This window comes from Pteropus medius, unplaced genomic scaffold (genome assembly GCF_902729225.1).
Source record: "Pteropus medius unplaced genomic scaffold, Ma_sr-lr_union100, whole genome shotgun sequence".
In the NCBI taxonomy this organism is placed as follows: domain Eukaryota; kingdom Metazoa; phylum Chordata; class Mammalia; order Chiroptera; family Pteropodidae; genus Pteropus; species Pteropus medius.
Genome location: NW_024342474.1, coordinates 9,637,830 through 9,660,756, shown reverse-complemented (window position 1 = coordinate 9,660,756; position 22,927 = coordinate 9,637,830). Strand labels below are relative to the sequence as shown.

The 22,927-nt window shown below is 34.6% G+C and overlaps 1 protein-coding gene across 2 annotated transcripts; it reads right to left on the bottom strand.

The window, feature by feature from the left end:
* Positions 1-506: 506 nt before the first annotated feature.
* On the bottom strand, positions 507-20,783 carry MDM2 (MDM2 proto-oncogene). 2 transcript variants are annotated; one of them, XM_039865964.1, is made up of 11 exons: positions 19,916-20,116; positions 19,683-19,767; positions 16,984-17,058; positions 14,236-14,369; positions 12,135-12,184; positions 9,514-9,581; positions 9,287-9,383; positions 8,140-8,300; positions 4,661-4,816; positions 3,964-4,041; positions 507-2,590 (listed from the first exon to the last, which is right to left on the bottom strand). In XM_039865964.1, the coding sequence occupies exons 2-11, from the start codon at positions 19,761-19,763 to the stop codon at positions 2,012-2,014; spliced, it is 1,479 nt and encodes a 492-aa protein (XP_039721898.1). In that variant the 5' UTR covers positions 19,764-19,767; positions 19,916-20,116; the 3' UTR covers positions 507-2,011. The 2 variants fall into 2 exon arrangements, with proteins under 2 accessions (XP_039721898.1, XP_039721897.1); XM_039865963.1 differs by lacking the exon at positions 19,916-20,116 and adding an exon at positions 20,618-20,783 and having other exon boundaries at positions 510-2,590.
* Positions 20,784-22,927: the final 2,144 nt, after the last annotated feature.

The window sequence follows — 22,927 nt, the reverse complement described above, 5'->3', positions numbered from 1 at the left end:
ACTGAGCACCTATATACATGAATCAATCAAGAAGAGGTTCTTGGCCTCGTGGAACTTAGTTTCATAGATGACACAGAGAACTTACAATAGGGCTTTTCATGACCACTAGTGGCAGGGTGGCTAGCCCTAACTCCCCTCCCTGCCCCAGCTACACCCCTTCCAGACAATTCACAACCACTTGAGAAACCACTTAAGCCGCTTGCCCTGTAGTAACACAAGAGAAAAGGATAGGAAGAAAAGCCATTTCACGGTCCTACAAAACGATGTAACATTATTCTCTTAAGTTGGCTTTACTCAATAACTTAGGGGCTCTCAACTGCATCAAATTGATATGTGTACTTCCAAAGTGAGTGGGCATGGCCTTTCTAAAAACAGAAGCATGTTCAGACTTATACCTTTAATTACCGAAATAAGATGATATTCAAATATAATCTCTATTTTAACAAAACATTATTATAGGAAAATTTTAAGTGTTTAAAAGATCCAATAATCAATTCTTGAAACAATTCTCAAACAATTAATAAATCGTTTATTCATAAATCAATAAATTTATGTATAAAAAGCCAAAATTTTAGACAATCAAGATAGTAATGATAGGCATGCTGAATGAGACAATTTGCAGATCTGAATGTTTTGTAAATAGCATAACACTGTATAACATATCCTGAAAGTACAGTGTTTATAACTGCATTTTTGCTACCAACTCTACTTGAAGTTATTATAAATTCCAAATTAATAAAGCTTTAATGTATTTAAAGATCACTCTTTGGCTAATGTACTGATTGCTTCAAGCATTTGTTTCCTACGTATATACGTATACACAGTAAGTCACATGTACGTGTCGTTTGTTTTTAGAGTTTAATACAATACCATTAGTAACTGGCACACAAACTTGCTGTGCAAAATTTTCCTTCAGTTCCATTCTAAACTAATAGTTCAGTTGATTTTATTGTCCTCACCTGAGAATGTACAACTGTCCTACAGGGGAGAAAAACATTGGGACTCTAAATCAAAGTGGTTATTTTCACTATTTTGCTGAAGATTTATATTTAAATATAAATCAGTATGTTAATCTATTCAGTTTGATATTTTATAATCCTATGTTTGACCCTACTGGCCTTAAAGGAAAGCAATCAGTTGTTTTACTGAGAGAACTTATGACATTTCCAGCTAGTTTAAAAACAAACAATCCTTCTAATTATTAAGTTTCTCAATTAGTCTTTGTGAATTCACTTGTTTCCAAAACTGGCCCTAAGCAAACGTCTGAAACCTAGGTAACTACCAGGAACATGTAACCCAGCTGATGAAGACATTTCAAAGTGACTTATAATTTTTCAACTTCAAACAACAGATGGCACTAAACTCTGAAATTAGGTATGGAAAAGGGCCTGGATGAAACAATCTGCCTAAGTTAGATGCCTAGACAATTCCACACTGTACCAAAGAGCCTTAAAAAAGTTATGAGTAAATGATGGCTATTCTCAAAAACTTCTCAAACTGACATTATCATTATCACCTATCCTTTACTATATCAATGAAGCTAGATAAAAGCATTTTTACTTACAAAGTCTGAGTCAAAAGGTTTAAGAATATCTAAAATTTAAATACTAAGTATTTCGTACTTTTTCTCCTCCTCACATAAAAAGTACTAAATAAGTTATATTTAAATGTCCTACTTGCAGCACTTTTTTAAAAAAAATCAGATACTTCTCGTTTAAGAGAAAGTGAAAATTATTTAAAATATGAGGGGCAGGGGTAAAGGAAGAACTATATATCCAATTCAAATTACATTAAAATCTAAATATAAACAGGAGTGAAATTTTCATTAAAGAAAATAAATATTCACTATTCCCTCTCCCAAAGTAGGTAAATTACACTACAGAAAACAAATCTACATGCATCAAGATACCTTCTTGTTTTGATACAAGTAAAAAAATAAAATTTCCTGTTGTCTAAATTTTTAGGGTTATATAGTTAGAAATATATAATTCTACTTTTATAGAAGGGTCAACTAGGAGAAATAAGTTAACACGATCATTTGAATTGGTTGTCTACATACTGGGCAGGGCTTGTTCCTTTTCTTTAGCTTCTTTGCACATGTAAAACATGCCATAAGATGTCCTGTTTTGCCATGGACGATGCAACCATTTTTAGGTCGACCTTGGCAAATCACACAAGGTTCGATGGCATTAAGTGGAAAACTAGACTCCACACTTTCTTCTTTGTCTTGTGTTTCTTCTTTCTCTAACTCTTTGACATCTTCTTGGCTGCTATAAATGATGCTACTAGAAGTTGATGGCTGAGAATAGTCTTCACTTTCTTGGGATTGGGAGGCTTGTGTGATCTTTTCATCATTTTCCTCAATACATGAATCTCGGGAATCATACACTGTAGGATTTTTTTTACAATCAGGTACATCAAAGCCCTCTTCTACTTGTACTGAGTTTTCAAGTTCAGTTTTCTCATCCATTTTCCCTTTTTCTTTCCTTTTGTCTTCAGGAAGCCAATTCTCACGAAGGGCCCAGCATCTGTTGCAATGTGGTGGAAGGGGAGGATTCATTTCACTGCATGAAGTACACTTCCAATAGTCCTTCAAAGAAATAAGAGAGTTTCTGTAACCCTTTAATAACTAGTCATATCTATGCTAGCAACTTTAATATGTCTAAGGTAAAATATATCACACAGCTCAATTTTCAGCATTTACCAGTCTTTCCTGTATTTCTCAGCTAAACTCTGAAGAATACTAAAACAAAAAATTTATTCACCATGACTTTAACCATGCACCTATAAAGTTATGTGTTCAAGGACACATGGTTCATTTAGTTGAAGCAAGTGATATGGGATCGATCTTCTGCTCTGTAATGAGACTCATACCCATTTAACTTCCTTTAAAGGCTCAATCCTGGATACTGTGCTCAGAGTCCACCCAATCAATCTGGATGAAACCACCACTCAATCTGCCACTGACTCCCCTAGAAGTGCACTAAAATCAATGCTCAGCTGAGTGTTCCCTAACTTCACCCACAGAAGTGATGCTAAAACATTCTCCCCAATAATCACTGACAGCTAAAATCTGTCATCCTTGTCACTATCCAAAATGTATGCCCCTTACTTATCTATCCTTCCCTATGTTCTCATCTCTATAACTGTTGATTGCTTCTTCCTTACCCTAATTTATTTCCCAAATCTTTCCACCATGCAATTTGGATAACAAACTTCCCTCACATCCCTAGCTTCTTTACTGAACATACCTTTATCTCCCTGCCTTAACTGAAACATGGTTCTTGCCTGAGAACATTGTACATGTAAAACTTGCCATAGGAGATCCTTCCTATCCTGACACGAATAATGTAACCATTTTTAAATTGCCTGACAAATAACATAAGACATTAGCAAAAAGGGTGGAGACTATTCATTCTCCCACATTGGTTCATTCAAGTTGTCAGAGTAAGTTTCTTCTAACTGATAAAACCAAAGAAAGAGGCAATATTAAGAACAAAAATTAAAGCAATATTCAGTTTGGAAAAAAACTTCCAATACCTCAGGAACCCAGGGAAGTAGGAAATGTTTAAGTCCTAATTTCTTTAATGTCAAACCCTACATTCTAATACAAATCAATATGAAAATGTTTGTATTCAATGAGATTGGCAAAATGTTGGTAACTATTAGAACATGATGATAAGTACCACTGGAGATACACTGTATTATTCTGCATGCTCTATATATTTGAAATTGTCCATAATAAAGTTCTTTAAAAGTTCAAATTCCAGCAGGAAAAAACTAAAAAATGTAGCAACAGATCCCACCACAATAAACAAAAGAACAAAAATGTTTTAAATCATTAAAATTTTTAAAATTTTAACTTCATAAAAATTACCTCTTGTCAGGAAGATTAGACGTATTTTTCTAATCTTGACTTTGATATTATTTTTCAATTCCTTAAAAAGGTAAATATATACTTACAGCTAAGGAGATTTCAGGGTCGTCTTCAAATGAATCCGTATCACTTTCCCCTGCCTGATACACGGTAACTTGATATACCTAATAAAATAAATCCATTAGCATCAATTCATCACGTTTTCTTCAACCAGGAAGGCTTCTTAGTATTAAGTCCTAAACAAATAGCATGTATTACTATATATGAGAAATTCTGAGACAAAGGTCAAATGGAATGAGTGTAAAGGTGGAAAACAGATCAGTGAAACCCTCATCTACTATGGTAAAAAGTCAACAAACAGAATGTTTAAAATAATTAAAGCAAAAATATTCAGTATACTTGTTTTTATTTTATTAATATAGCGGTAATAAATAATAGTAAAACAGGTAGAAATGTAGGCAACAGAGCTGGAGGTACTATGTGACTTTAATGGTATACATGCTTTCTTTACTTTTATAAAAAGTAAATACAAAAAGGGAACTAAATCGTTTTTTAAATGAGCAAACTATTAAAAGAATACTCATTAAGGCCTACTTCTTGGGATTATACTTATAAAAATATAAAGAACTACGAAGGCTCAAGTCCAGAAAACAAAACTCCAGTTTGAACTAATCAAGAGTCAAATATTTCAAGTGAAATCTGAATACATTATTTTTTCAATCTCAGCAGTCAATATGGAAAATATTTTAAAACTTTAGAATATAATTAGAAAAATAAAACTACCTCATCATCTTCATCTGAGAGTTCTTGTCCTTCTTCACTAAGGTTATAATCTTCCGAATTGAAAGACTCAACTTCAAATTCTACACTGAATCGATCTGAAACTGAATCCTGATCCAACCAATCACCTGAATGTTCACTGACACCAGCATCAAGATCCTAAAATGAGAAGAAAAAAAAAAGTGTGACATTGTACATTATTTGTTGGCCTCTGTAACAGCTTCCTAACTCATTCCTGTGCTTCTAGTTCTTTCTCAGATCTATCCTGCACACTGACACTAGATTAACATTCTGGGTCATTACTACACTATTATTTTCCCTGTTCAAACTCACCACATTAAGGAAAAAGGCCACATCCTCTTGGCATTCAAGGTACATACAGTATGACTATATGAACATTTTCAGCTTATCTCTAGACACTTCCCACCCCCACCAATAAATATGAACTATCGGCCAAATCTAGATTGTTTCATAAACCACTTGGCACTTCAACTTCCACACTCTAACTAGAATAACAAGTTTTAAGTCCTGCTCATCTTTTGACAGAAGTAAGCCTCTGATAATACCACAACTAAAAGAACCCTCTGAACCTTTTATTACCATTACTACTTATGATTATTACTGATTATATATTTCCACACATAAATTATGCAAAAACAATTTTGCAAGTTTCTTATCTGAATTATACACACTTTAAGTATTAAGACCTGTCTTAATCACCTTAAGTTGGTAGAATACTAGAAGCTAAAACATGCAATAACTATGAGATTTATGTTTTATAATAAACTTTGAGAATAATTTCTTTGGAAGAACTTTTAAACATTTCTATTTCTTTTTAAAATTCTGTATCTGCTCATGTGATTCCTCATTTTAGGTCTCTAATTAATAGTAAAGGAACCTAATAAGACTTTCGATCCCATAATTATGTGCTGTCAGTGGCTAAGGGTAGAACTAGAAAAAGTACATAAATCTAGGAGTCAGGATACATACATTCTTATTCTAGATTTGCCACTAGGTAGCTCTTTAACCTTAAACATATATAACCTGTAAAGGCAACAGCTACTTCATCTATGAAAAAGTTTGAATTAAATGATCTCTAATAAATTTCTATCATTTATAAAAACAAAAACAAAGTATATTATTTTGTAACCACTCAAGTCAAAATACTTTTTTACAGTGATGTTAAGCAAGTAGTAGTAAAAGCAACATTCATCAAGTTGCAGTTCTAATTCATAACAGCTCTACTATCAGGTTAAAATCACAAGTCAAGCTAGAATACAATAATATTTTCAATAAAATATTGAACAAATTGGATATTTCAATTAACTAGTGCACTAAGTTTAGAATAAGAGGAAAATCACAAGAAAAATTAAGTCTCAGAAAGCAGCCTCTATGGCAGGAGTCAGCAAACTGGCCTCTACCCTAAAGTTTTATGGATCACAGCAACACCCATGTTTACCTGTCATCTATGGCTGTTTTTGCCTTATAGCAACAGAGCTGAGTAGCTGCAACAAAGATCATATATCCTGCAAAGCCCAAAACAGTTACTATCCCATCCCAGTTTGCCCACTCCAGTTCTAGGGTACTATGAAGAAAGCAATATTAAAAGTTCTTTTTAAATATTCTGGCTAATGTTCAAAAAAGAATTACTCACTTAAATATTGTATATTGTAAAAGCAAAAGACAGGCTTGATCTGGAAAGATCTTAAATTTTAAAGTCAGAATTCCCTGGTTTTGTCTGAATTCCAATTGTGACAGCTATTAGTTATGGGATCTTAAAAAAGTTATCTGAAACCCTCAAGTCTCAGTTTTCTCATCTATAAATGGAGTTTGAGGCTACTGAGATGATAAAATACCATGTAAACCAACTGATATAGAGCCTAGAATATAGCCTTAGTTTCTCAATTTATAAAACCCGAAAGAGGCGAGGCAAATATACTTTCCTTTAACTCCTTAACAAACTGGTGAATGACGACACCAAATGATGTCTATAACATTCTTATATAAAGTAAGCTAAATCGAAAAAAAAAAATTGGCCCTACCAAAAGTTTTTATAACTAGGAACTTGGCCTGAAAAACAAAAGATTTTTAATAGAGAGGAATTTTTAGAGAGTGTACAGTAGGAATAACGGTGGGGGGAAGGGGGAATACCTGCTACATTTCTTTGATAACAAGGCAGTGTCCCAAGTGGAAAGCAAGAACAAGGACTGTAAATACCATGAAGCTAGAATTCTGGAACAACTTTAACAAAGACTAAGTTTAATGGAACATTGTAAGGAATATAATTACCTAAATATAAAATTTGTGTACATGTCAAGTTTTCTTTTATTGGAATTTTCAGATCATACATATTTGCTTTCAAGAACCTGTATTTTTTCCATAGCATTTATTAAATGTTTAATTATTTAATTGTTGATGGTCTAACTCCTCATGATGGCAAGGATAATATTTACTTTGACTACCACTGTATCTCAGTGCCAAATGGATGGCATAGAAAACACACTTAAATATGTACTGAATAAAGAACCTGCTCTCCCCAAGCCATCTAGTGGCCTACACAAGTAACAGCTCTACTAAATACGAACGTTAAAGGGCACATCTGTATCCATAAAATCACTGCTTTGAAAGAGAAAAACCTAACATTATAAGAATAAGGTTACTATCACAATTGGTTCAGTCTCTTACATCTTCTAGAGAACTATAAAATGATCACTCATATCCAGAATGACCATGAAGCACTGCTGTCTGTATCACAAATAAAGGTTCCAATTTTAATAACATTTTAAGGACAAATGTTAATGACAAAAAAGAAAATATTCCATTTGTCAAACATTCTTTACAAAACTTCTTTCAGTGACATCACTTAAGAATTTTACTCCTGGCTAATACTTTAGAATTTTATATCAATCAGAAAGTACTGATAATCTGTCAACCATGCAATAATATACCCATATTTCACAACCTTAGTAAGTAAATAAACCCTTCCCTGATGTCTAGACCTACATATAACAAATGTGAAGCTGAGACTTACTTGCTGACAGCGTAGTAAAAATACTTTTATTCTAAATACTCAAGACAATTTGCCTTAGAATCCTAAGACATCGAAGCAAATTTTCAATTTTGTTCCCTTATTTTTTAAAAAAATTCTAAATTCTCAGACCACCTTATACTCCAATTTATTTGAATTTACTATATTGGTGCAATGGCCCCACAAAGAGGCTCCAATATGTAGGGTGATATTAATAACTATTAATATCAGTACTAATTTTACCAACACGAACCCAGTGCAACTCCACTATTTTCCACCCTTCTCCCCAAACCTGGGGAAAATTTACAAAGGTTTATTTTAAAGAAAAATTTACCACTGTGCATAGCAGCAATCGCATATTATACATGTGCATTCTTTCTGAATGCTTATTAGAACTGCCAGAATCAGATTTTAAAAATAAAAAGTCTCGTTTTATTTAAAACAAGAAGATTACCGGATTTGATGAAGTCCCTGTTGATTCACTGCTACTGTTTCTTTCACAACGTATCTCCCTTATTACACACAGAGCAAGGCTTTCATCAAAGGAAAAGGAAATACTATCAGATTTGTGGCGCTTTCTTTGTCGTTCACCAGGTAATTCATCTGAATTGTCTTCTGGATATGTTAAGAAAAAACAAGTTAATTAAATTGCTATCCTATGATTTATTTATAAACTGAGCTGTCTTAGAGTACCTATCTGTACTTAAATTTAGTTTCAATGAAATTAAACAGAAAAATAGTGCTATTTCGAAAGTCAACATTCTTTCATTGGATCTGTCCAACAGAGCAGAACACTAAATCTTTAAAAGACTTTATAAAGCTTGAAATTTTTTATCTACTTTAAATTACAATTAATTTAATCCCTCCACAACTTATACTGAGCAAACAATCTAGAATTTTTCTGTCAAAACCAAACTTAAGATTTTTTTTCCCTGAAAAGAACCAAAGATGTTTAATATACTTAGAAGATATATTTGGAATTCACTTTGGCATAAGTTACAAATATAATTTGATTTCTCCCAACCAAATAACTACCGTTTGTTCCAGTCCATGTAAATAAGATATCCTCTGCCATTTAGTAAGATATCCTCTGCCCTTACTGCCTTCTGTCCTCACGTACAAGATTCCAGTCTGGGTTTTTTTAGTCTATTTCACTGATCATCTTTCACCTGAATCACAGAGTTTTAGTTATTATACTCTTGATCAGGCAATAGCCTTCTCCTCCACCATCTTTTCTCTGCAAAAATACTCTTAGCTACTCTCTTATCCTATCTTCGTTCCTAAGATGTTACTTATGTTTTTAAACTCACTGGTAGGTTTTATCACTTAACTGCTAAGATAGGTAAAACAGAGTTTAAACCTTTGTTCTCTATTATCTTGAACAGAGAGCTAGCTAACTATAAAAATCAAGGAGCACAATAAACTCTACCTAATGTTGCTAAGAAAGCAATTTTTAAACCAAATAAATCAATGAAACTCAAAGAAATTCATTCATCTAAACCAAAAAAAGCACGATTTCATTAAGCCTAAATGTAGTAATTTCATTAGAGAATGAACACTAAAAAGCTGTTTAAAAATGATAATTAAATATTCATATTTACCTGTCTCACTAATCGTTCTCCTTCTAGATGAGGCAGATGGTCTAGAAACCAAATCTGAAGATGAAGGTTTTTCTTCTTGTAGCTCTTGCACAGGGTCCTAAGCATTCGGGGGCGGACACGACACACCACAAACTTAATTTTAACACCAAGAAACTAAAAATTCTATTTTAAATAACCTTTTCAATTTATAAGAAACATCATACTAGAACAAGTAGTTTCAAGATTACCTTTTCATCACTCCCACCTTCAAGATGACACCTGTTTTCACTCACAGGTATGCCTGAATCTGATGGTTCTGATAGAAAATAAAAACAAAAAGTTACAAACTAGGAAAAAAAGGCCATTCAATCATCAGTCTAGGACAAACTCCTTATACAATTTAACATTTCAACAAAGAAACGTGTCTCCCAAGTGCCATCCCCATGCTAGATTCTTGAGATGTAAATAAGATAATTCAATTTTAATATAGAAGACACATAAGAGTAATTAAGCATAATAAACACAATAAAAGAAGTGTAAGATAAATCAGTGGTGAAGCAGAGCAATTATTTGGTAGGAATAGAGCAGTGTCTGAGGAACAAAAATTAGAAGCACGACTAGAAAAGACAATTCCAGATTGAGGGATCACTGTATTAAAAAAGAAAAACATCCAAAAGTCAACTACCAGTGCCTGTAGCAGGAAACTACATGTAGTATATTACCAAATGTAAGCAGAATCATAAATTATCTTGTGTGTCTTACTAAACACAAGAATGTCAACAAGCAGCACTCGCCGGTGTCACTGCACTCTTCCCAGCTGATACTTTGGAATCTTTCCTAGGGTACTGCTGCAGCCACTCCCCATAAAAAAGTTTAATCCAAGAGATAAAACTGACTTGTTAGTACACAGCAAGTATTTTATCCAGAGAGCAATAAAGAACTCCTCTCTAAATGGTCATTTTAAACACGGGAATGACAACTCACGCTAGCAAAATACAAGAAAAAGGGAGCAGAGGCAGGAAAACCAGTATTAGACAGTAACTGCAATAATACTTATAAAAAAGTACTGAAGCCTAAACTAAGGCATGGAAAAAGAAACGGTTCCAGAGAAATTAAAAACATAAAAGCCCTGGTGTCTGATATACAAGGCAGGGGAGAAAGGACTCAAGGATTCCAAGATTCTACCTTGGGTGGACAAATAGATGGTACCATTCACCAAGACAGAAACTGCAGAAAATGGACAGATTTGGAACGGAAGATAATGAACTAAAGTGGATGAAACTCATTCAGGTAGGTGAGTTTAGTTTGTAGTTGGATATGGAGACCTGGAGCTCAAAAGTCAAAGTTTCAGGTATGGAATATATACAATTACAAACGATCATAATCAAATGCCCTTTACAGTCTTTTGGAGACATTTTCATCTTAATAGTGAAGTTAGGACTGAGCATTAACATTTTGAGATTATATACATCATAATGGTTTATAGGCATTACACTGATTTTAAAATGTACATGCAGAGAGATTATATTTTTAGTACAGTAATACAGATGTTACCAAACAGATGCAATAAAAAGCACTAGGTGTGACAAGGTTTAGAACGCTGATATAAATTCTGAAGTTAATGCTAATAATCTGAAATCTGGAACAAACTCAGAAAGGAAATAATATAAATAATCTATAATTACCATCTCATTAATAAAATCTTCCTAGTAATCTACCAAGGTTTATTTAAATAAACAAATAAATACATCTGTGATAATACTTCAGAACAATGAAAATACTACAGTACTATAGTTATTTTATTTGCCTTCATTTGAATGCATAAAGAGCTTTGTAAAACAATAAAATGTCAGGTCGCCAGGTTAAAAGTTACTTCTATTCTGGGACAAGATGGTGATGCCCTTTTCTGGGCCTTAAATCCTAACTTTGGAAAAACAAGTATTCAACACTCACTAAACACCATATAAATAAAACACTGTACTGTGTGATGTAGAATGCAAACTTGAATAGGACACAGGAAAGAGAAATATAAACAGGTATAACAAAGCATTATAACAATAAAATCTAAATATGGAATAGTGGTAGCACAGAGGAGTGGTCAGTTCATCCAGAGAAGTAAATGAACTTCTGAGAACAGTTCTTAATTGTATTTCGAGGATGGGCTTTAAAAAACCTGTGTTGTGTTGGAGTCAGCTCCCAACAGCATTCAAAAGCAGACTGTACACATCTCTTCCCAACTCTATATTTATAGCCTGAAAATGGCCATGATGGGAATATTTATACCATGGAAACCACCAACCACTACAAATCAGGGCTTTTCCCTTAGAGAGTGGGTTGTTAAACATTTACCAGCATACCACTACATATGTGTATCCTTCTGGAATGAGAATCCACTGCTTTGAGATTATCAAAGGGATATGTGACTCAAAAAAAAAACTAGTTAAGAACAAGTCTAAATGTATTAAAATCTCACTTACCTAAATAAATTGGTAAACAAAGTTTTGTCTACTATAAAAACCAAAGAAACAAAAATACCCATCCTTGTTTCAAATGGTCTTACCTAGGTATAATTACTTCCCAAAATCTTTCAATACATGTTTCAAGGTTCAATCATATCTTTACTAAGTAGGGAGCTTCTGAAATGATCTACCTTTCAAGACAAATTCTAATAACATAAGGCTTAAAACTGATATGTCTGCATTAGAATCTAGTATTGTGTTTAGTTCACATGTATTTCTTCCTATTAATCACACTCTTTTATAATTCAACATATAACAAAGCAACTTTTAAAGAGAATCAAAATCATAAAATTTCTGTACATACACAAAACATCTTTAAAATATTTTTATGATATTCAAAATTAACTTACCCTGCTGATTGACTACTACCAAGTTTCTGTAGATCATTGTATATATTTTCCTTGTAGGGAGAAAAAAATAAGAAATGCACATTTTAAAATAAAAATGTATTAAACTGGATTTAATCTCTTTTAAATGTATTATTAGTATGAACTACTGTACCCAAACCAAATTTTAAATCACTGCATTTAAATTATATCAAGCTTCCAAGCCCTAAAAAGTACCTAAAGTTGCACAATGATTATATACAGCTACTTTTAAGTCTCTAGATGAAAGAGTTGACTATCGATTTCCTGAAATGTGCCTTGTTTGTATTTTACCAAAGGACCACAGAGAATGGGTGTGAATGCAGGAGGCAGGTTAATATATATACTTATTTTCAAACAGAAAAGAAATTTTCTATTTCTGTGCTTAAAAGCAGACTACTTAAAAAAAGTAATGTTATAGAAAACCCACTATATAGAAACTTGATTATAATTTTGACTTTCATCGACCTTGGACCAATCATCTGATTTTCTTTCATGATCTTAAAATTTATTAAAAATAAAGCAGTATTCACTGATTTCATAAATACGAACTGAGAACCTACTACGTACCAGCCACTATTCTAGAAAATGGAGAAAAGAATAAAATAAAACCAAATCTCTGCTCTCATGGAACTCACATCCAAATAGGAAGGCAATTCACTTATTCCAGTATTCAGTGATGTGAAAGTATGTTTCTTTATTTTGAACTAATGGTTTTAGAGAATGTTTATTAGCTAAAAGATACCATTTATAATCCTCAAGGTTAAGGTGGAAGTGCCAAATCCAACTATTTCTTTTCACCCTTGGGACTGTATACACCTCCTTAAACTCACAAAAATCAATATTCCTATTCATATGCTTTTTCCGAGTCAGCAATTTCCCCAGTGGTTAATCTCTCAACATATTAGAATTCAAGTCAAAGATAATTCTAACAGTATGCTTTCAATATCAGAAACTGTTATCTCCAAACATTATCAAAAGATTCAATACTCGAATGGTGTAAAATCACTGATACAGTTCTTTAATTTATAAAATTAAAGCTTTATCCTAAGGCCAGTATAAAATGGTACCATAAATATTAAACAGAAGTGGTTTTGTCAATGGAAAGATGCTTATATAATGTTAAAAATCAAGATGATATATAATTTTATTAACCAATGACACTCCAATAAACCTTTTTTGAAAAAGGACAAAATTAAACATATTATGTTCACAACTAGGTTAAAACACATCTGCACATAATATAAAAATGAGAGGTAAAAATATCTTTAAAAAAAAATACCTTTCAATGACAAACTAGTCATTTTCTTTCCTATTCATCTTAGCTTTCTGTCTTCATGTTCAGAATAAATTTATAAATAGCCCACTTAATTACCGTCTTTTTAGCTATAATATTATTGAACATTAAATACCAATACAATCTGGTTGTTTCATGTGAAAAGTATTCATTTATTAGGATACACATGCTAAGGCTCCATAAAGATTGTGCTAAACCAAGTGGGACAAGAAATTCCAAATGTAAGAATGACTGAAAAAAGTCTTCAGCTCTCAGTAGAATAATTCTAGAAATGTTATCTGAGTTAAATTTAACGTAAGTACCATAATGGTATACGACAAAAAAAAAATGTCTAAAGTAACTAAAGCTTAAATTTAAGCTTTTATCACAGGATGTAATAAAAATTTTTGGAAGTGACTATAATAATATTTTTTTAATATGCACCAAATAGCTAATAATTGAGTTTACTATGTGCCAAATATATGCTTTTTACACAATGTCTTCATAACCTCCACATGAAGTATTTATATTTTTTCCTTACTTTACAAACAGGGGGAAACTAAGGTTTAGAAAGGGTTATGTCAATTTACTTAGTTACACAGCTAGAAAATTACTGAACTAGGCTTGAAACTCAGGTTTTTAAGATTCTAGAACTCAGGTTCTCAAACAACATACTATATTGCTATGAAATTAAATTTCAGCATCTTTTATATATGTTGTAACAATTTTTCTCTGAGGAAAGGGAGTGAGGGTAAAGGTGAACTGAAATGTTTACCCAGCTGGCTTTTTACAATGGATTGAAGAATTTACCTGTGTTCTTTCACAGAGAAGCTTGGCACTCCAAACAAATCCCCTAGAAGATCATTTGAACAATATACAATATGCTGTTGCTTCTCATCATATAATCGTTTGTTCATAATATACTGGCCAAGATAAAATATAACCTGAAAAAAAATATGATTTGAGCATTAAAGAAAATTAAATGTTAGTTTCAAATACATTTCAATATCTCACTTATTTGAAGAAGCTTAAACAACTATCAGCCATTTACAACCATCTAGTATAACCTTTCAGTACTATTAAAAAAAAAAAACTTTTATATCTTTTCCTTTTAATTTGATGGAAGCAGATGATGCTTCTCTGATTTAGTTAAATAAACCTTAAAATGTATTTTTTGTTCCCAGACTTTAACGCTGCCCAAATATCTAGGTACTACATATTAGGAAGAAGGGAAACAGCAGTCAAATGCAAAACGACTGATAGCAATAAAAAACAAAAACAAAAATATTACCTAAAATATAGCAGTGATCTGAAGTCATGTAGTAAATTATCTCAACACCATATACCTCAATAGCCTCTGAGATCATCACAGATAAGCAAGATAGGAAAATAACCAATTACTTCTACAGTTTGAGAGAATTTAGTGAATAAAATAAGCCCTTGAAGATATCAATATAATCTATACAATAATAATCAAAATAATGACCCTGAATCATGCACATACAGATAAATTACATTCTACATACTCTGTTAATAAGTAGGCAATACATTTAAAGACATCCACATACAAATCTAATAACAATCATCTAAATATGTATGGTGTTTTACGGTTTATAATGTACTTTTATAAGCACTATCTCATTCTTCTAACAGTTCATAGAAATGTTATCACCACAATAGAAATAAGAAAACTAACTCAGTCTTCTGACTCCTGGTCCAATGTCCTACTATCTCGTACTAGCTTTCATCACTCTCCCACATGTCCCCGAACAAAGATCCTACAACTGTAAACTCTATCAGACAATATATACATTACTGTTATATAACTTAGCATAAGCATTCCAAGTCTTTACGACGGCCTTGATCAACGTTCTTATTTTTAACTACTACTAAGTCCCTTTTTTGTTTCCTTAATTGATTATGTAATGGTAGTTAAGGTCAAACCCAAGTTAACAACCCTGACGACGTCCTTTACCTTGACATTTCTCTGCAAGCACTGTCTATAGACTTAACAGGCTAAGCAGACTTCAGACTTAAATAATTCCTCCATGACTATGGATTGGAGAGATGGCTGACAATGAGAAAAGAGGAAGAAAGAGAACCTAGATTCCTTTTTACCAAACATCCCATAAGGAAGTTTACAAAAGTGTGGCTGAAAAAGAAAAGGTTCTGGATTCTCTTCCTGCCCCACTATCCCGAGGTAGGTAAGGTACTTTAGTGTTTTAAGAAATCTGAGCCCCGTAAACTAAGTGGGAGAGAAGAGGCACATTTCGCTCACATTGAAATTTTGCCTAAGATGACTTAATTCCTCACTGAAAATCGTGCTTCTGTGTACCAATTTAAAGCTAGAGAACAATACATGGAAATGCATCCACTAAATAAAACATATGTTCACGAATCAGTTCACCTCTGTCCCAGAAAGAACAGTATACTGTACTCATGTATCTCTAGTATAGAGGTTCTTAACCTGGGATCCATGGACGCCCAAGAAGTCTTTGGAAAGAATTCAGGAGGTCCATTAATTTTGAAGGGAAACAAAGTTTTGCCACCTCAAAAACTGTGCCTTTTGGGATACTGATTTCAAATTGATTATTAAAAGCATCATAAAGACTCAGAAAGAACCTTTGACACACACACTCCTTTCCTGCCTAAGAGATTCAGAGGGAAAAACCTGTGTCCCATTATTTCTGGGTGCCTAGCAAAAATTTACTTGCCATGTAAATTCTGCTTCTCATCAACTACCTGTCAACTGCCTACTTCCTCTGAAATCTCAGGTCCCTACCCTCTCTTCTCCTTTGATTAAAATGACATATGTACCCAATTTTACTTCGCTGTCTTTGGAATTCTCATGCTTGTATGAATTCTCCATGTGCATGTATTTTGATTTTCTCCTGTTAATCTCCTGTTAATCTGTTAATTTGATTATTAGCCTAACTAGAAGAACTTAGAAGGAAAAGTATTAATTTTTAGCCCCTAGAATTTAGATGAAAAAAAAAAATCTTTATTTTTTACTAATTTTGAACTGAAAATTAGCTTCTCCTTCCATTACTAATATAGGCAAAAAACAAAGTATTAGCAATACCTGTGATTATTTCATCAACAAGAATCACAAGTGTGACATAGTATTCGTCATACTATGCTTGATGCAAACATTCCAAAATATCCATTATACTCCTCACTACTTCAAAATTTTATTAGATCTACTACTAAATCTACAAACTAGATTACTATTCTGGTAACTGTATTTTAATGTTTCCTTTCTTTCTAATCCTATTTATTTCATGTATTTAAAAACATAATTCTGAGAAATTAGCAGTCTGAGAAGACTTCACCTTTCTGCCTAGTAGGTTCATCTACAGAGCTTCCCTTTGTCTCAGTTTCTAGCTGAGAAATGAAACTCAGTGTAATTAACATTTTCAGCCTCAAATTCTAGTCCAAATTGTCATAATACTTAATACCATTGTTTACTGAAAATCCCTCTATCTGGCCAATTTCTCCCCATGGCTATACATAAGTAGTAAGACATTAGTTACCATGTTAACTCTTAGTTCGGCTTACCTCTTTCATAGTGTAAGTGTCTTTTTGTGCACCAACAGATTTCAACAACTTCAAAAGTAATGGCTTTGGTCTAACCTATAAAGAACAAAGAGTTGCTATTATACTTCCAAAATTATTACAGAACTATAAACCCCACAGCAAACACATCCATAAAGTAGTTCAATAAAGGGAGCACACACCACACTTAACAATCCCACAAGGTTAGAATTCAAAAAGTCATAATGTTTTCACTAAATGTAATAGAATATTTAAATAGAATATCACAGACTGTCTAGAGAGTCTAGAAAAAAAATACTGGGACCTAATTATTATGCAAATAGCCACAGACTCCTCAAGCATCATCAGTTGCCATCAAAAGAGTATCCAAGACAGTGCCAGTTATTCTTTTTTCCTCTAGCTATTTCTGTCATTTGTTTACTACCTGACAAACTCAACCATAAATGGAATAGTCCAATAGTCTTACTGTAAACTAAATTACAAAATCCAAGAAAAAAGAATAAATCTTTAGTGTGGGGCCTTTTACCAATCTCTTTCTTCTACAGATTAGGTTCCTGAAAAATGGAGAACTTAAATAACTAACCCAAGCTGACAAAAATAGTTAGAGATCTGAGACGGCAACTCATGTCCCTCAACTACAAGCTACCATTTTCTTCCTACTATATCATGCTGCCTTAATTGGTCTCCATTTCAAGTATCTACTTGATAAACATTTCCTGAACTTCTACTATGCACCACAGAGTAAAAGGAATTGCAAAAAAAAAAAAAAGACAAAAAACATATGACCTGTATTCAAGGAGTCAGAAAACTAGACCAAGACTAGACAGTAAATATTTTAAGCCTTTCCTGCCAGATGACCTGACTCAGAAGCATAAATATCATCTAAACCAAGTGTGGGTGCATTTCAATAAAGTTTCATTTCTAAAAATAGGCAGCAGGCCAAATTTAGCCCATAGGCTATAGTTTGTCTAATGCTGATCTAGAGGCTTTACAAGTGGTATTGAGAAAATATAACTGGCAAGGGGGCAGGAACATGTGCTTATGTTTTCTATCTGTTGCTGTATCAAAATCTTCAAAACTCAAGTATGCTTACAGCTTGCCACCTCCACACACTCATTCCTCTGCACCTCTTTAATATACTACTGTCTTTTGTCTAACTTTGAAATCTGACAGCATCCCAGTTTGAGATCTAAATCTCAAAACTAAATTTAAGAAAAGTGCTTATTTCCAGCTAATTAATAGAATATTGTTTAATAACTATAAAAGTTAAAATACACAATAAAGTATTATTGAATCATTTATTGTTCTTGATTACATTTTTTGTGCTTACATATGTGCTTTACCTTCAAGCTATTTAAAGAATGAACTCTCAGAAAATTATTTTCTTCTAAAATTTTATATATTCTATATTAACTTCAAATTACATAGAACTGAAAGTAAAAAAGCAACATAAGCATCATTTCTTTACTAAAACATGCATTAATAAAAATAACTTCTATAAAAGATAATACCATACTTAATCTTATACTTGAGAACAAAAAGATAAATTCCAGATAAAGATCTAGATTAAAAATAAGAATACGGGAAGAAAATACATAAATATATTTGCATAATCTTGGGATGGGAGTTCTTCCAAAGCATGATATGAAATTCAAATGCCAACAAGTCAACAAATTTGACTTCATAAAGTCAACTGGAAACTGACAACATAAAGGCAAAAAAATTATTAAGAAAAAGACAATACACCTAAAAGGAAACTGGACAGATAAAACCAGGCAAATCCCAGAAGAAACAAATGATTTAACTATCCACGGGATACCCAACCTCACCGGAGACTGGGGAAATACAAATTGAGACAATGACATAATACCTTTTACAAAAAAAAGGGCAAAATAATAATAAAGATTGATAATATTCACTGTTGACTGAGGTGAAAACTTAAAATCTTTTGGTAAGCTAGCAAGTTGTCAGCAGCGATCAAACGTATATATTTTAGGACCCATTAGTTGTCCTACAATAAAATCTTTCTTACAGAAATACATAACAGTTGCGTTAGGATACATATACTCAAAGCAGCACTATTTGTAATACTCGAAAACTAAAGGCAATTAAAACTATCAGTAAAGATATAAAGTTTTTCAATGGTATACTGTTAGGAAATACTATGCAGCCATTAAAAAAGAACTCTAGGTTTTATTTATTGACATGGATACAATGTGCAGAACATCTCTAGTTTAATCTTGTTTTAGTAGAACAAACAGGAGAGTAAGAGATTAAAATTCACATATGCATAATATATGTGGGTATATACATACGAGATCTAAGACATGGTCAAAAAAGACTAGAATTTTCAGTTTTTACTTTCTACATTTCTGTAATGCCTAAACTCTTCACAAGCATTAATTACTTTTGTGACATTTAGAAATCATTTAAAAGTTAAATACTAATAAGTCAAAACATAAAAAAACTCACATAATAAACGTCAGTATCCATGCTTAAGAGTGTATGGAACTCACTTTTAAAATCAGTGTGATGAAGAGCTAAGAAAATACTGCTCCTTAAAGTTAACTTTTACTCCACACGGTAATGCCTATGTACACACAATTTCACTTAGAGTCATGCTATAATTGGGGGTCTATGGAATTTAGTTGATCACCTCATAAATTATTTTTAAAAGCCACCCTTGAGACAAAAATACCAACCAGGGTCTCTTGTTCTGAAGCTGGAATCTGTGAGGTGCTTACAGCACCATCAGTAGACACAGACATGCTGGTATTGCACATTTGCCTAAGAGTAGGGAAAAAATAAAACACGATAAAAACTTAAAATCAGGAAACGTCTGTGAAAAAGACAAAATCACATAGTAAGGAGATAAATAATAACTTTAAATAATGCCTTTATTAAAAAGTAAAGCCATAAGCAAGTGGGTCCTTACCTGGATCACTACAGAAGGAGTGCCGTACGCCAGTGACCACAGTGAATACAGCTGGGAAAAAGGCTTGGTTTAAATAGCCCCAGCTGGAGACAAGTCAGGGCTTAGCTCCTTTTACTGCAGACTCGGAACGTGTCCGAACTTGACCAGCACAAGAGGAAAAGCTGAGTCAACCTACCCACAGAACCAGCCCAATCTCGCCCAGACTCGGCGCCTGGTTCAGACTGGCTATAGAACAGGCACCTGTCATTATTCCAACCCCCGGCTTGGAAGTCACCGGGGGGGGGCTCCGCAGCACCCCCGCCCACGTGACCTTTACCCCAAGACGCCAGCGGAGCCCCCCGCCCACCCGGAGCGCGGCCCGAAATCCCGCCCTCGCCTCAGGCGGCAGTAAGCTCGTCCCCTTCCAACAGAACTTCCACAAATCCATGTGCTCCTCACCCCCCATTCCCAAATGCACAAAGGCTGCGAGCGGAGAAGAAGCTGGAAAGGACAGCGAGCTGGAAGACGCAAGTCACAGAGCAAACCCAGAACTGCCCACTCGCTTCCCAGCCGATCCATGCTCCTCACTGAGCGGGGATTTCCGCGCCTGGCGTGGGGTGGGGGTCGCCAAGCTCCCTTCACGGGCGCGCGGAAGCCCGACACCCTGGGCCTCGGCGATTATTCCACTCGCTGGGCCCAGGCAACTAGGGCGCTCGAACTTACTAGGTCAGGAGAGGGTGGCTTCTGGCGGCGGAGGCGGCAGGACCTCGGTCCGAAGACTTAGGGCTGCCCGTCAGGCTCGGCTTCTTGCCCCATTTTTCTTCTACACACACAGGCCCGCACATGCCCCAACAGGAGCCGCGCGGGCCGAGGTGCACCCGACTGGCGACCCCTACCGCCCGAGGGGAGCGCGCCGGAAGCCGCGGCCCATCCGGGCTCTTGCGCGCGAGTGCGCGCGCGCGCGAGCAGGACCTGCCACCTCCGCCAATTGGGGCCGGGGGCTGGGCCGGCCGGTTCCACGAAGGGGGCGGTCTGGGAGCTCTGCGGCCTGGGCGGGGGAAGGGGCTGCTTGTCGCGCAGAACTGGCCTCAAGGCCGGAGTTCCTGGCAGGGGGCGGGTGATGCCCTGCCTACCACAGCCTCGTTTGGCGCTGGACGCTTGGAACTCCTTTTTTCGTTGTGCTATTTTTGTATTTCTTGTGTTTACACCTCCCGACAGCGGTGGAAACTGCAGGCAAATGCGTATCTAAGTGCCTCTACCAAAAAAAGAAACCAAAATTAACAGCTGTGCGCTATATTAAATCCACACTGCCAGCCGCTGTAGTTGTATACAAATGAGTTATAGCAAGACTTTTTTTGAGAATATGATTTAAAAGAGCACAATATGGGCTTGTACACGGATACATACAAATGTTATAGTTGAAGGAATAAAAGACGGGTTGAAGAGCGGTTACTTTTCACTTTATGGTTTTAAAATATTTGGCTTTGTATAATATATGCATGTATTGCCATTAACAATATATATATATTAGGCACTCAATAGTGAGGGACTCACCTACTTGCCCCTTTTTGGCACATAGACGTGGCCATATACGTGACACAGACGTGGCATCTCGAAAATGAATAAGGACATATGAATTTGAGTCAGCTCAACCCAGAAATCACCATCATAGGCAAAGAACAGCATCTTTTGCCAGGAAGAGCTTAGTTCCTTGTGAACGCTGGACCTTTTTGTAAAGTTATATTTTTCCTTTTTCCCACATCCTGGCCTGCTAGAAAGGAATCTTCCCTAAATATAGTGGTCCCTCAACTGATTAATATCATTTAGGGATGCAGTTTGCTTTAATAAAAGTATAACAATAAACAAAACAAACTCATACAGAACAAATTGGTAGTCTTCAGATGGGAGAGAGGATTTAGAGAGCTGGGTGTAAAGTACAGCATAGGGAATATAGACAATAATATTGTAATAACTTCGTATTAGACTTATGGGGGTGATCACTTTGTAAGTTATATAAATGTCTAACCACTATGTTGTACAGCTGAAACTAATATAATGTATGTCAATTGTAATTGGAAAATAAGTTATTTAAAAAGATTTATTAAAATAAAATCCTCTCATCTTTATCACAACAAATAGTGAAATTTCTGGTTGTGAGAGTGTGTACTTGACACAGTATGAAAGAAAAAATCTCAAAAAAAAAAGGTCAAGAGACAAAAAAAAAGCACAAAAATATAAATTATTCATGTTGGTATTTGTTAATGTCAAGTAAAGGAACAGGTGTGTGCTGTAAGAGTTCAAAGATAGTGAATACCTGGGCAGTTCACAAAGGCCCTAGAGAGGATCAGACATATTTTGTGCCTTGAAGGACGATGGTAAGAACTTAAAACAGAGGAGAATATACCAGGCACAAGAAAAAAATATCAAAAAAGTCCACAAGTGAAAATGTAAAGAGCTGCTTGAGAAACTAAACTAAATCAGTAGGACTTGCATAAAAGCGAAGAAAACAGTTTTAAGAACTTGAAGTCTTCTTAAAGTTCAAAGCAAGGGATTTGAATTGGGGCTTTGGACAGGGTAGGCAGTAGACAGATTGAGAGGCTGTAACAGGTGGATTGCTCAAAACTATGTTTTTTACAGGACTACTGTGAGCAAGTTCAAGCTCTGAATAGTCTGGCCAGCCCCTCTGGAACAATTTTGCCCCTTCTCATTAGCCTAGTGTTTTGAAAAATTCTGTTGACAGAATTAGTAGAGCACAAAGGACAAGAGTGATAAGTCCTTTTCTAATGGAACCAGAAAAGAAGGGCAGAAATGAAGTCAGAAGTGATAATATTTTGAGCGTCTGGGGACAGAGATGGATGAGGCAAGGATACTGGCTGTCAAGGAATTGGTAGTGACAAGGAGAAAATTCTGAGATGTCATAAATTAAATTATAGCAGGCCAGAGGGAGGAAGAAAGAGAAAAAAAGGGGGTAAATCAGTTAACAACTGCAATGCAAAACCAACAGAAGACTGCTCATAGTCCTTACAGTATGTT

What these genes read in the sequence shown, in the direction of transcription:
- MDM2 (XM_039865963.1), bottom strand. Translation starts at nt 19,763, where the DNA reads ATGTGCAATACCAGCATGTCTGTGTCTACTGATGGTGCTGTAAGCACC. An exon ending in TTCTCTGTGAAAGAACACAG is followed by an intron (nt 12,185 to 14,235) that starts GTAAATTCTTCA and finishes TCTCCCTACAAG; the next exon opens with GAAAATATATACAATGATCT. An exon ending in CAGGGACTTCATCAAATCCG is followed by an intron (nt 4,817 to 8,139) that starts GTAATCTTCTTG and finishes TTCTCATTTTAG; the next exon opens with GATCTTGATGCTGGTGTCAG.